Genomic DNA, 15216 nt, shown 5'->3' on the forward strand with positions numbered 1-15216 from the left:
GTACAAGGGAAAACAACAACAACAACAACAACAACAACAACAACAACAACAACAGGAAGACACTAGGGAAACCAGGAAGGTACAAGGGAAAACAACAACAACAACAACAACAACAACAACAACAGGAAGACACTAGGGAAACCAGGATGGTACAAGGGAAAACAACAACAACAACAACAACAACAACAACAACAATCTACTAGGGAAACCAGGAAGGTACAAGGGAAAACAACAACAACAACAACAACAACAATCTACTAGGGAAACCAGGATGGTACAAGGGAAAACAACAACAACAACAACAACAACAACAACAACAACAGGAAGACACTAGGGAAACCAGGATGGTACAAGGGAAAACAACAACAACAACAACAACAATCTACTAGGGAAACCAGGATGGTACAAGGGAAAACAACAACAACAACAACAACAACAACAACAATCTACTAGGGAAACCAGGAAGGTACAAGGGAAAACAACAACAACAACAACAACAACAACAGTAAGACACTAGGGAAACCAGGACGGTACAAGGGAAAACAACAACAACAACAACAACAACAACAACAACAACAACAACAACAGGAAGACACTAGGGAAACCAGGAAGGTACAAGGGAAAACAACTACAACACTAAGGAAAGAACAGTAAGATGTCGGAAAGATACCTGGTTGACCTCAGGAAATAAACCAGGAAAAATAAAAACAGGGGGGGGGGGTGTGGGGGGGCAGGAAACAAATAACAGGAAGACACAAGGCAAAGAATGAAGGAAAATAAATGAAGGGGGAAAACAGTGAAATTCTGTAAAAACACCAGGAGGAAATCAGAAAATTAACAAGAAGGCACCATGAAAGTAAAAAAAGAGGAAGACCCAAGAAAAAAGAATAATAAAATGTCAGAAAGACACTTGGTAGACCTGAGGAAACAAAAACAGGAAAAAACCCCAGGAAGACAGGAAAATCCCAAGAAGAGACAACAGGAAGACACCAGGAAAAACTACAGGAAAACATGAAGAATACCATCGGTTAGAAAATGAAAATGAAAGAACACCAGGAAGACACGGGGAAAACACCAGGAAATATTCCAGGACGAAATCATTAAACGGTAAGGAAACACCTGAAAAGCACAAAGAGGACACGGTATACAGAGTAATCACAACCGGACAAAAAACAAATTATGAAGCAGTGCTGCACACAGCAATAAGAGCAGGAAGGAAACAGGAAGTGAGTACAGTGGAAAACCAGGAAGTAGACAAAACAAAGTGTATATTGTGATACAAATATACACAATAAATACCAACTGTTTATAGATAACTATAACATAATAATGACACGTCACTAAACCGAGACATTACTGGTTAAAGTTCATATTAATGGGATGTAAAATAATCATGATGTTAGCTCGCCCTCTGCTGGTCAACATCTGTAACACACGTTAACTGTAACGTTATTGTTTAAGCACAAGTCTGACCATCAGAGAACAAAATCAGTTTAATAATATTAATATTTAGAAGAGCTATAATTCCATATCCAAGAATTTCAGTAACATTAGGAGAAATTACACATCTTCACAGAGTTTTAGAGAATGTGCTCTCTCTCTCTTTCTCTCTCTGTCTCTCGCTCTCTCTCTCACACACACACACACACACATACACATGAAAATGTGTAATAACCTTGATGAATTGAGCTTCATTACTCTCTTGTTGATTTAATATCTAATAAAAACGAGTATAAGACTTTCATCTGGCTCATTACTCACATTTATATCAAACTCTATTATGAGGTTTTATTTTTTTACTAAACATTAGACAGCTAGGATGTATGGATGCATGGTCATCCCAGTCCCCTGACCTGAACCCCACAGAAAACCTGTGGGGTGAACTGAAGAGGAGAGTCCACCAGCGTGGACCTCGAAATGTGAAGGATCTGGAGAGATTCTGTACAGAGGAACGCTCTCAGATCCCTCGCCACGTGTTCTCCAACCTCATCAGGCGTTATAGGAGAAGACTCAGAGCTGTCATCTTGGTGAAGGGAGTTAGCACCAAGTATTGACTAAAAGGGTGCCAATAATTGTTGCACACCTATATTTAACAAAGATATATATTTTTTGCTAAACCCGTGTTGTCTTGGCAATTGTTTGCTATCCATGAGAGTGGAGTATTTTTTGTGATTTTTAAAGAATTTCACAGACTTCTTTGCTCGTATTTATGAAGGGTGCCAATATTATTGGAGGGCACGGTATAGATGGATAGATATACAGATAGGCAGGATGTATAGATGGATAGACAGACATACAGGCAGGCAGACAAATTAGACAAGATGTATAGATGGATAGATAGACAGGCAGGCAGACAGGATAGACAGAGAGAGAGAGAGATAGACAGACAGATATACAGATGTTATCTTGCAGCTGCTCTCTGCTGTTCAACATCTGTAACACAATTTAACTTCCTGAACACTCCTTATGCATTGGCATTCAGAGAAAATGACCTTTGACCCCTGTGGGTTTATAACATTATGGTTTCCTGTTTTGAGGAACACACACACACACACACACACACACACGACCTACATGTAGAAACAGGAGGATCCGTCTCTGACATCACCACGCTCGGACACTCGCTCTCTGCACCTGAAAAAGGGACATCACAGGAGGACACGTTGCCTAGCAATGACGTTGTTAACACAGATGATGACACAGCACTGAGGGCTGAGGACTTGTGGGTCAGGGAGGTGACGCGAGACAGTCTGATTACAGGACGCAGAGACTGAGAGAGAGAGAGAGAGAGAGAGAGAGAGAGAGAGAGAATATACCAGTGCTACACTTTTACAATTAACACAAACCATATGAATGATTATTATCATTATATTACAATCAATCATTTCTATCTTTCTATCTAGCTAGCTAGCTAGCTAGCTATCTTTATTTGTTTGTATGTGTGTGTGTGTGTGTGTGTGTGTGTGTGTTGGGAGTGATGAACTATGGGATGACTTTCAGGTCAGTGAGTGAGACAGAGATAGAAGACCTTTGGTGGAGAGATGAATCGCTCCCACTTGGCCTGAATCAACTTCTCTCTATTCACAGCCTTCAGAGTGTTTCTGCTTCGACCCAGATCCCTGAGAGAGAGAGAGAGAGAGAGAGAGAGAGAGAGAGAGAGAGAGAGAGACACACACACACACACACACACACACACACACACACACGAGAGACAGAGAATAAGCGAGAGAGAGTCGTACAGTAGGAGACAAAGAGAGAGGCAGACTTTAAGATAGGGAGAGAGAGTGAGAGAGAGAGAGAGAGAGAGAGAGAGAGAGAGAGAGAGAGAGAGAGAGCAAGTACAGTCCAGTACAAAGTGATTGTTATACAAAGTCCAGTACAAAGACAATGTTATAAATGTTGTAAACCAAATATAAAGGCTATGGCTGCCACCAGGGGGCGTACTCCTACTGTGCTCACACTGTGAACATTAACACAGGACACTTCCTGAAAGTATTGGAAAAGCAAGGCCAATGCTTTTGTTGTCGCTATACACTGGATACATTTGTGCTTAAGATCAAAAGATGAATATGAGACAACAGATCAGAATTTCAGCTCTCATTTCCTCATATTTACATCTAGTTGTGTTAAACAACTTAGAACACGGCACCTTTTGTTCGAACTAAATGTACTAACAGCCAGACATCGAAAAGGTCGGCCAAGGAAACCCAAAAACAGTCAGTGGCATCCCCGACAACCTCCGCAGCGCAGAGGTGAAGGTATCACAATCCACCGTTTGAAGAACACATTGAGAATCGGAAAGCCAGATTGGAATTGGTGAGGAAATACAGAGACGAGCCACGGAAGTTCTGGGTCCGAGATGAACCTCTACCAAAGTGATGGAGAAAGAAAGGATCTGCTCATGATCCTGAACAGACGATCTCATCGGTCTAGCATGGTGGAGGTAGTGTCAAGGCTTGGGGCTTTGCACGGCTGCCTCTGGAACATTCTCGCTAATCTTTATCGATGATGGAGCTCATGATGGTAGCAGAAACAAACAATTGTCTGCCAATTTACAGAAAAAATGCATCCAAATTAATTGGGAGGAACTTCATCGTGCAGCAAGACGACGACACGAAACACACTGCCGACTCAACAAAAAACAAAAGAATTGACCTTGCCGTTCCAGTACGTTCCGTAGGGACCATATATACGCACAAGCACTTTGCTTTTGTGACTTGAAGCTAAACTGAAGCTAAAGAACACACACACACACACACACATACCTACCTACACACCCACACACACTTCATAAAGCTCCTACACTCATTATATCCACTCTGGACTCCGAGGTCACGGTGTTATTAAGGTCAGTGTTCAGCCTCAGGGAGGAAGTGCAGTGTGTTACTGTGAGTTAGACTCACACTGAGTCCCAAACACACACTCAACACTCTAAATAAACAACACGCTCATGATGAACAAACACTCTAACGCTAACTTAAAAAAAACAACAGAAGACACGTTTTGCATTTCATGCCTTAAACACACCAAAAAAAAACATTATATTCTTCTCATATCTAACGTTATGACTGGAATCATACTTAGCATCCCAGCAGGAAGCCACAGGTCCGAATTTTCCAGAACGTTCCAGAGTCAGAGCCTCCAACAACCAGCACAGACAGCACAGCTGCCGGGACACATGTTCCCTACAAGAACACAGAGCAGAACACGCATTACATCTCAAATCCCTGTGCAGTATAAACGTTTATACCACAGAAATCAGTCTGATCGATCAGACGGATCCGGGTTTATAAAGCTTTCATTTGAACATTTCTGAATCTTCAGGACAGGTAACACGGCACGCTGTGTTTTATAAACGTCAAGAGAGAAAATAGAGAGGCTGGTGAGGGAACCACTGGTTATCGCTGCTGTAATGTGAGTAATAACAGGGACTGGTTTGGCAGACGTCCCAAAACAGTAAACGTAACTACGATAATTGGATAATAAACTACATAACTAGGCCACAAGTGAGATATTATACTTTATTATACAGTCATCTCATTCAAGACAGCTAAATACCTAAATCAGAATAAGCTCTTTTTTTTGCAAAAATGACACATGATGGGCCGTCCTGTTATCGGAAAATAATCCACACAGGGGTGGTGAGATGAAGCGGAGATACTGTTAGCACTCCGAAGGTAATCACGTTCCAATAACAGCAGGTCACAATGAGCATTATTCCTTTTACACCACAACAACTCGCCAACGATTCGAATTTATTTTAAAAATAAGTAATAATAGAATAAGTTCCTGTTCCCTCACTAGCCCCCCCATCCCCCTTTCCTCTGGAAGTCAATAAGACAAAAACAAATCCGAGAAAAGACTCTCTGGGAGCTGGCACTGGAGACTCCTTCCATAAATGATGTTTCATAATCGTCTCTGTACATAAAATCACCAAATTAAATAGTCATATTTAAATTTGACAGATAATTTTAGCATATTATGATATTGTTTACTGCATTATTGTATTGGGAAAAATAGACATTCCCATGCAATACCACCACAGTCCACTGGGGGCAGCAGCTTGCAGAAAACCACCGACCTACACCATATCATGCACCTTAACATTATGTTTATAAAAAGTAGTTTGTATATATATATATATATATATATATATATATATATATATATGTGTGTGTGTGTGTGTGTGTGTGTGTGTGTGTGTGTGTATTTGTGTGTGTGTGTGTGTATACACACATACATACACACACAGTAAATATTCTGTATCTATTCTAGGGGAAAATTGGTGGCCCCTACTTAAATCATACAGTCTGGTCCGCCTCTAATGGCACTGGTGACCTAATGTTCCTTTTGCATTTTGGTGGAGGTACATCACTGACATGTGGAGAGAAAAAAAACGAGCGACCAAAGAAAGAAAAAAAGAAAGAAAAGCATTCGAGGTGAGCTTGCTCTAATTTTTGAGCATTAGAGCAAGCTAATAGGTCATCGTTCTCCGCTAAGTTAGCTATTAGCTAGTCATGAAAGCTTTTAGCAACCTTGGCCGTCAGACCATCAAGGAAATGTCTGTGTCCGTTATTTTCTTTTCCTTTCAGCTCTGCTCTAGTAGGGGTGCGCTGCTCGGCTCTTTGTAACTCTTGGGCTGAAATTGCGTCTCACTCCAATGAATCGTCCACACAAAAGCCAACACGGTTCTGTGTGTGTGAAACACGGCTGAATAAAAGACCAGCAATTTCTCTGAAAGTGCTTTTTTAAGAAATGTCTCTTTTGTGAAATTATCCGAGACTGAGATATTTGCCTGCGGTTTTTATTCCTAAGTGTTTTAGAGTACATACACACACACACACACACACACACACACACACACACACACACACACACACACACACACACACTATTTGAAAGCGCTGCAATCAAATGCAGCAACAAAACACCCACTTATGTTTTCAGCATTTAAATCCTCAGTGTAAGCACTTCAGAGAGAAACGTCACCGAAGCCCAGAAAGACAATTAGGAAGTGTGTAGGCTTGTGTAAAAAGTGTGTTACACCAAGAGAAAGAGAGAGAGAGAGAGAGAGAGAGAGAGAGAGAGAGAGAGAGAGAGATATGGAAAGACACACATGAGGGAAAGTGATGAAGAGCGAAAAACACCACAAAACAGAAAGAAGTAGAGAGGAGAAAAAGAGAGACATAGGAAGAGGAAGATGAAAAGACACAGGAGCAAAAGAGATGAGAAAGACAGAGGGGAAAAAGACAGGAGGAGAAAGATGGACAGAGGAGAGAGGCACGCGAGAGCAAGAGATTAGAGAAAGACGGTGAGAGGAAGAGATGGAGAGAGAGAGAAAGACACAGTAAGATGGAGGAGTGGACGGCGCGAGAAAGAAAGACATGGGAAGAGAACGATGGTGAGACAGACACATGAGGGAGACCCAGTGAGACAGAAAGAGATGGAGAAAATAAGAGAGACAGATGAAAAGATGGAGAGAGACATGAGAGAAAGAGATGAAGAAAGAAAAAAACAGCAAGACAAAGAGATGGAGAGAGAGAGAGACACGGGAAGAGAAAGATGGAGAGACACATGGGAGAACGAAATGAAGATAAAGACACAGTGAGACAGATAGAGCTGGAGAGAGATATAGAGACACTGGAAGATAACGATGGAGAGAGAGAGAGAGAGAGAAGAAACATAAGAGGAAGAAATGAGAAAAAGATAGTGAGACAAAGAGGTAAAGAGAGTAAGACAGCCATAAGAAGAGAAAGATGGAGAGAGAGAGAGAGAGAGACATGAGAAAAACAGAAAGACAGACAAAGACAGACAGAATTCAATGAAAAAAATTAGAGAGAAAGAAATCAAGCAAGGAAAAGAGGAAAAGAGGTTATGAGAGAAAGAATGAGTGAGAACGTTAGGGAGAAAGTAAGAATAAAAAGTGGAATTCTTACTCTGATATCTTCTGTGGCTGATCTGAAGTCAGTGATTGGTGGACCGGAGTAAAGGGGCGGAGTCGTTGGCCCCACCCCTTGTTGTTCTGCCTCCAGGATGATGAGGAGACTCCTCCATTAACAGATCTTTTGGATAAAAAACAGTATTTGTGTATATAAATGCAATCATCATCGTCTTCATCTCAGTGAAGACCCACATAAGCAGTCCTGATGGAAATGAGTCCCTTCCCATAATCCCACACTCATTCCTTTCCTAATAAAATCCAACAAAAAATCTGGTATTTTAACGGTTAACGGTAACATTACCTCTCCTCCTCATTCTCCATCTCAGAGTCAGAGATGGAGGATGGATGATGAAGATCGGTGCGTCTCCTCTCTTCTTTCTTCCTCCTCTTTTCATTCTTCTGCTCTTCCTGCTCCTGGAGGAGTTGAAAATAACTACTGCCCTGCTTGACTGCTGAAACCATCTTCCTGAGGGACACACGGTAAACGTTACATTTCTTAAACAAGATTCCAGCAAGAACATTGTTCTAGAACCATATACTGGATGCTAGATGAAATAACAACCATTGACAGATTCACCACTGGACTACAAACATCATCAAATAGCAACATTCCCTATCTCACTCCAACATTTTCCATCAAACACCAACACGCAACAACAAACGCTCTAGAATTCCCAATCTTACGCCAACAGAGTCCATCAAACACCAACATTCTCCATCAAATACCTCCACCATCCACCAATAAGCACCAGTACATTCTCCATGAGACATCAACACACACCACCAAACACCAACATTCCCAATCTCACGCCAACATTTTCCGTCAAAACACCAACATTGTCCATCAAATAGCTCCACAATCCACCAATAACCACCGGTACATTCTCCATGAGACATCATTCATCATCAAACACCACAATTTGCAATTAAACATCAGCATTCATCAATATTCACCATCAAACACCAACATTCATCAACCACCACCATTCATCAATAAACACCAACACACACATGTATGAGACACCAACACACACATGTACACCCAACACACCCACCATCAAGCACCAGTAATCACCAACAAGCACCAAAATTTATCATATGCCAACATTCACATCTCATACCAACATTTTCCATCAACACCTACCAGTAAACACTAACATTTCCATGTACACTCTAGCATTCAATACACCCTGACAAAATCTCCCAAATTTCACACACCAACCATCCAACCATCAAACACCACATCATTCCTAATCACACCAGCATTCAAGACACACCATCAAATACCAACATTCCGCATCAAACACCACCATTAACATCTCGCACCAACATTTCCCATCAAACACCCACCAATAAACATGAACATTCTTCAGACACTAACTTTCATTTACACTCCAGCATTCAAACGGACTCTCGAACATTTCAACCACCAACATTCGCCGTTAGACACCAACTCTCATCAATCACCACATCCTTCATCTTCAAACAAGAAGAGTCTAATAGCAGCACTGACCACCATTCACATCATTTGACCATTTCCCCTCAAATATTTACCAATAAACATGAACTTTCTCTAGTAAACACCAAGATTCATAATTAAACACAAAAATTCTCCATCCAAAAGCAACACCCCTCATCACATCCACAATACCGCTGTCCATACATCCACAATACCTCTGTACTATGTCTTCTTATAATATTAGGCCTCATGCTGAGAAGGTCATTTCACTGAGTGAAAGCAGAGCAGAAATTTCCAGAAACTGCAGTGCAGATAATAAAAGCCAAATGAACGCTGGAGGTAAAGAAAGCAGCGACCCACATAAACAGTAAACTCATTCTATTTTGACAGGATAAAAAAGCCAGCCGCAGTAATTGTGTTTTCCTTCTTTAAAATGCCAGACCACCCTGGCTTTGGCATGCATAATTCACAATTCTGGAATCCATCAGTGACTGTCATAAATGTCATCCATTTTGTGATGCCCAGAGAGGAAACGAGAGACAGAGAGAGAATGAGAGAGAGAGAGGCCTGCTGAGAAACAGTGTGTTTTATTCTTCCACATGGACGGACGAAATGCCAGCTCTGATGCCTGGCAGGCATACACTAGGCACAAGAATGGAAGAAAAATAGAAACTGAGAGAGAGGAGGGACTGGTGTGAAAAAAGAGAGATTTGGGGTAAAAAAAAAAAAAAAATCTATACATGTGCTATGATATATATAGCCTATTGCCTGTCTACAATTTGTTCACGAGAAGCATAATAACTTAAATGTTTCATGATGAATGCTGGTGTTTCATGGAGAACGTTGGTGTGTAATGGTGAATGTTGGTGTTCATTGATTAATGTTGTTGTAGGTGTTTCATGGTGATGTTTGATGGTGAGTGTTGGTGTTTGATGGTGATTGTTGGTGTTTGATGGTGAGTGCTGGTGTTTGATGGTGAGTGTTGGTGTTTGATGGTGAGTGCTGGTGTTTGATGGCGAATGCTGGTGTTTGTTGATAAGTGTTGGTGTTTGATGGTGAATGGTAATGTTAGATGGGTAGTGGTGGTGTTTGATGGTGAGTGCTGGTGTTTGATGGTGAGTGCTGGTGTTTGATGGTGATTGTTGGTGTTTGATGGTGAGTGCTGGTGTTTGATGGTGATTGTTGGTGTTTGATGGTGAGTGCTGGTGTTTGATAGTGATTGTTGGTGTTTGATGGTGATTGTTGGTGTTTGATGGTGAGTGTTGGTGTTTGATGGTGAGTGCTGGTGTTTGATGGTGATTGTTGGTGTTTGATGGTGAGTGCTGGTGTTTGATGGTGAGTGTTGGTGTTTGATGGCGAATGCTGGTGTTTGTTGATAAGTGTTGGTGTTTGATGGTGAATGTTAGTGTTAGATGGGTAGTGGTGGTATTTGATGGTGAGTGTTGGTGTTTGATAGAGAATGCTGGTGTTTGTTGATGAATGTTGGTGTTGGTGTTTGATGGTGAGTGTTGTATGTGTTTGATGGTGAATGTTGGTGTTTGATAGAGAATGATGATGTTTGTTGATGAATGTTGGTCTAGGTGTTTGATGGTGAATGTTGGTGTTTGATAGAGAATGATGGTGTTTGTTGATGAATGTTGGCATTGGTGTTTGATGGTGAATGTTAGTGTTAGATGGGTAGTGGTGGTATTTGATGGTGAGTGTTGGTGTTTGATAGAGAATGCTGGTGTTTGTTGATGAATGTTGGTATTGGTGTTTGATGGTGAGTGTTGTATGTGTTTAATGGTGAATGTTGGTGTTTGGTAGAGAATGATGATGTTTGTTGATGAATGTTGGTCTAGGTATTTGATGGTGAATGTTGGTGTTTGATAGAGAATGATGTTTGTTGATGAATGTTGGAGTAGGTGTTTGATGGTGAATGTTGGTGTTGGTGTTTGATGGTGAGTGTTGTATGTGTTTGATGGTGAATAGTGGTGTTTGATAGAGAATGCTGGTGTTTGTTGATGAATGTTGGTCTAGGTGTTTGATGGTGAGTGTTGATGTTTGATAGAGAATGGTGGTGTTTGTTGATGAATGTTGGTGTGGTTGTTGGATGTTAAATGTTGTTTGAGAAAAACATTTGAAGGGGAAATATATCCAGAGACTGACCAGCTAGTGTTTAGCACACATGAAAAAAAAAAGGGCACAAAAATGCATTAATTCCCTTAGAGGTTATGGTTGACAAGGCTGACATTCTGCCTTGACACTGAATGGCTAAAATGCTACTGAGATCAAGTTTTAAGTCCCTGAGCCGACTAGCCATCTTTTTTATGTCCTCCACATTGCAGGGCTTAGCCCTTTATTTCCAACTATTATGCTCATACTTTCAAAGGCCATTACACTTTCATTCTAGCCTAAGCGTTCGACTTGTGAGCGGGTCGAGCTGTAATGACAGGCTGACGGATGTTTCTTTCAACTCAGGAGGCCTTGAATCAAATGCAGTAGAAATTTGTGCATCATAAAGAAAAATGACAAAACCCTGCAGCAGGCATACAACAACAAACACTATTCCTACAGGAAATCTGGGTTGCTGATTATTTAATCCTCCAGCAACTGTGGCGAGCACTAAATTCAGCTAAATTATTCATGCTAACTTAGGTTTTGGCAGGAAAACCAACCTGGAGCGCCGTAGATGCTTCCAGAGGTTGTCGGTGTCTCCTCTTTTCCGAGACTTTGGCTTCTTTAGGGACATATCCTGAGAGAGAGAGAGAGAAAAGAACAGGGGAAATCATAGCAGCTTAAATTAAAAAGGGTGCAAAGTAAACCAAATGCACCTCATATTTAGCCTAAATGATGGATATTCATCATTGTGTTGCTCTGAATCTTAAACTTAAGACAGTATTACATATACATTTTTAAAAAATAATAATAATTATCCTCAATTGACCACCAAAGTCACTGCAAGGTCACTCAGACAAGCACCCAAAGTCCCAAAGTGCAACATTCCAAGTAGAAGCTCCTCGGTCAATTAATTCCCCGCGTTTTAATTATCAAAAGGTTTCACATCTCTTCACTAGATCTTCATGTACCCAGCAGACTGAGCTGTGCCTCATGCTGACCTCATACCTTACACTGCTGCATGGAGTCTGGAGGGGTCGAGTGGCAGACTCCTTCCTCAGCTATACAGATCTCTATTTTTGGCGCCTACAGAAAGAAATAATGCTGAGTCAGTTTGTGTTCACCTGTGATAATCCTGACCTGTTCAGTCATAAGGGCAGCTCTGCTGTCCGGCTTGGTTTTAAAAACCCCAGACACATACATTCTGAATTTTCAGCTAGTTTTTGAGAATTTTCTTGCCATCGATGAGTCAGTCATGGATCATGGAGAAGGACCAATGAGGGGACTTCCACCAGGATTTTTAAAGACCACAGAGAGTCAGGACCTCGGTTTAACATCTCATACAAAAGACGGTGCAGTTTTTACAGTATAGTGTCACTATACTGGGACATCAGGACCCACGCAGACCACAGAGTGAGCACCCCCTGCTGGCCTTACTAATACCACTTTCAGCAGCAACCTTAGTTTTCCCCAGGAGGTCTCTCATCCAGGTACTATACAGACTCAATCCTGCTTAACTTCATTGCAAAACACCATGTGTTCATTGTGTGCCATATATATCTGGGTAACAAAGGACCCTGGGAACATAGATACGCTGCCTAATGCTAACGTAACCTTCAGGTTGATGATGCACTGGGTCACCATCAAAATCCTCATGTTAGCCTGCTATTAAAAAAAACCATTCAGAAGTTAGGATAGTAGCTTTTGTAATCGAATATAATCTATTTAATTGAATACATATTTGACATAAACAGGACATTTCAGCTACTCCTTATACATTTATTCGTTTCCCGTACTGTTCTACCCACAAACCCTGCCACCGTTCCGTTGTCTAGAAGCGCGCCTGTATCAGTACTGTCATGTTTGTAGAAAAATGTTCGCCTGGATGTGCCAAAGGCCTTCTGGTTGACAAATGCGGCTCCTTTCAGACCGAGGTGTCTCCTCCGCCTGCTCTGTCTCTCCTCGCTTCTCCTCTCCTCTCCCCTTCTCTCCCTCTCCTGACAGATGATCCTATTTGCAGTAAATCTGCTCGTGTTCAACATCGTAGCCTAGAAAGCACTCTGGGTACTACTGACCACAGAGTGTGTTAAAGTGTGCTAGAACAGCATGTCTGCTACAGTTTTACACAACGCCATGCAATAACACTGATGTACAGCTACCATGTCTCCAGGTTACTAGGAGAGGAGATGGATTAAGTGTAGAAGATAGATGCTGGGGGGGAAGAAAAGTCAATGTAGGCAAGTTTGTCCACTCAGCAGCCATCTTTAGCAGTTATTAGAGGTCCTACAATACATTTGAACTTAGGCTCTATCATGCACGTACATGTGTGATAGCTGTAGTCAGTATGTTTGAGTTTATGATATATATGATCATATATAAATATACCAAATTACCAAAAATTGCATCAAGTAAAAGGAGTAAGCGGTAGAGGATGGATGGATGTATAGATTTCCTCCCCTGCTTAAATATGTCGTTTATGTCTATTTTGTTTAGATTCATGACGCTAACGTTTGGTAGGCGAAGGCGGATGCAAGTGCAGATTATTTTATTAAGTAAAGTGCTAGAAAAACGAAAACGACACGAAAACAAGGACAGAAAGATATGAACTGTGGTTGAGAAGGAAACGACATACAGACTATGGGTAGGCGATACTGTGGCGCGCACGCACGACGACACGAGACCATAACAACAAACGCTTAACCATCAGACACCGAACAACTGGAACTATATACTGTAGAGTGGTGCTAATCAAGGTTCAACGAGACACAGGTGAGAGCGCTTGAGACACGGGACGCGCTGGGACTGGTGGGTAACGTAGTTCCGTGCCTCTTTTGGCGCTACCATGACGATGGCATGTAATTTCACGTAATTGTAAGTCCATTTCATTAGGAGGTTTGTTGGTGAATACTTACGCAATCAAAATTTTCACAATTAAAAAAAAAAGGGGAATTTTGGAAACTGTACTGATTTTCAGTTTCAGGTTGTAAGATGTCAAAAGTTCAGCGCTTGTAGGGGGTGAATACTTATGCAACACACTGTACCCCATTGCAAGTAACTACTTATCAACTCCACTGCTGAAAATTTACAGGTTTCTTGTCTGTTTGGTTTTTGTTTTTGTTTTTTTAACAGTGGAATGATCAGGGGTAGGACACTAGTTCCTTCTACACTTTCTGAAATAATAGCCTCGGAATCAAACCAACTCAAACAGGAAATAAACAACTCAACATAGACTGAAATATTGTCCGAAATACTACCTCATCCACTTCCTTAGCCTCCAGGTCAAGCATTTCCTTCACTCCACCAAACACCGCCTTCTGTTTATGGTGGAATTTCTCCCAGAATTCCTCCTTAATCCTCCAAGACTGTCCAGGGTCCAAAACCTGGCATGGCCGAACCGTTTGTGGCATTGTCCTAGGTTTTCTAATCCAAAACAATGGACAGGGTTCAAGTCAAATCAGAACAGCACATTATCTACAGAGTGCATGGAGCGCATGTGGAGCACCGCAGGCCGAATTTCTCCTGAGCGCGCATGTAGGCTAAAATGGCTCTGGGTCCTGTTGTGTGTCTCGTCTCCAGTAGCAACAAGGCCATTTAAAACCGGTTAGAGTGGTGAAAAAAAAAAAACATGTTTGCCTTCTGTCCAGAGGTTAAAGTGCTCAGTGAGGTTTAAAAACCAGAGCTTATCGGACATATATGCAGCATGGAAGCCGGCAAAAATATCTGAATATAAATTCCTTCATTTGAATCATATACGTCACATTAAATCTTTTTATTTTCTCTCCCTGTGGTGTATTTAATAGATTTGCATTTTATCCAGTGGTTTTTTTGTCCTTTGTTTTGAACTTGCTAGGGGTTAAGATTTGTCTTTAGAAACACAATTTGAACGTAATTCAACAATGCAGGTTTACTGTCAATTCCCAGGAAACAAATCATTTATTTTTTTTTGTGTGACATTTATTAAAGAAGAATTTTATTTCGTTTGATGTGTATAAAATAAAACGAGTGACATAAATTAGGGGAACAGTTCCTTAACAGTACATTGTATAGTACAGGGTGTCCCAAAAAGTCTCTATACACAGGGGGATATCAAGACGTCTTCCAAAATTTTTACATGCTTAGTTTATCCATCTTCTATAGCGCTTAGACGCTCAGCGTCATGGGGGAAACCTGGAGCCTGTCCCAGGGAGCATAAGGCGGGGTACACCCTGGACAGGGTGCC

At 41.3% G+C, this 15216-nt stretch overlaps 1 protein-coding gene across 5 annotated transcripts in view; it reads right to left on the reverse strand.

Annotated features, from left to right (window-relative positions):
- LOC108255941 (coiled-coil domain-containing protein 60) overlaps nt 1-15216 on the reverse strand; it is a 43040-nt gene that overhangs the window by 23189 nt on the left and 4635 nt on the right. The window contains exons 1-8 of one of the 5 annotated variants that reach the window (XM_053674669.1): nt 14252-14577; nt 12006-12083; nt 11558-11634; nt 7743-7907; nt 7437-7562; nt 4581-4685; nt 3029-3119; nt 2575-2770 (exon numbers count right to left, since the gene is read on the reverse strand). In XM_053674669.1, the coding sequence (XP_053530644.1) occupies nt 2575-2770; nt 3029-3119; nt 4581-4685; nt 7437-7562; nt 7743-7907; nt 11558-11634; nt 12006-12083; nt 14252-14404 (991 nt within the window). In that variant the 5' untranslated portion in view covers nt 14405-14577. Of the gene's footprint in view, nt 1-2574; nt 2771-3028; nt 3120-4580; nt 4686-7436; nt 7563-7742; nt 7908-11557; nt 11635-12005; nt 12084-14251; nt 14579-15216 lie in introns of those variants that run through there. The other 4 variants (XM_053674670.1, XM_053674668.1, XM_053674672.1 and 1 more) reach the window with 4 other exon arrangements.

Source organism: Ictalurus punctatus, chromosome 22 (assembly GCF_001660625.3).
Source record: "Ictalurus punctatus breed USDA103 chromosome 22, Coco_2.0, whole genome shotgun sequence".
NCBI lineage: Eukaryota > Metazoa > Chordata > Actinopteri > Siluriformes > Ictaluridae > Ictalurus > Ictalurus punctatus.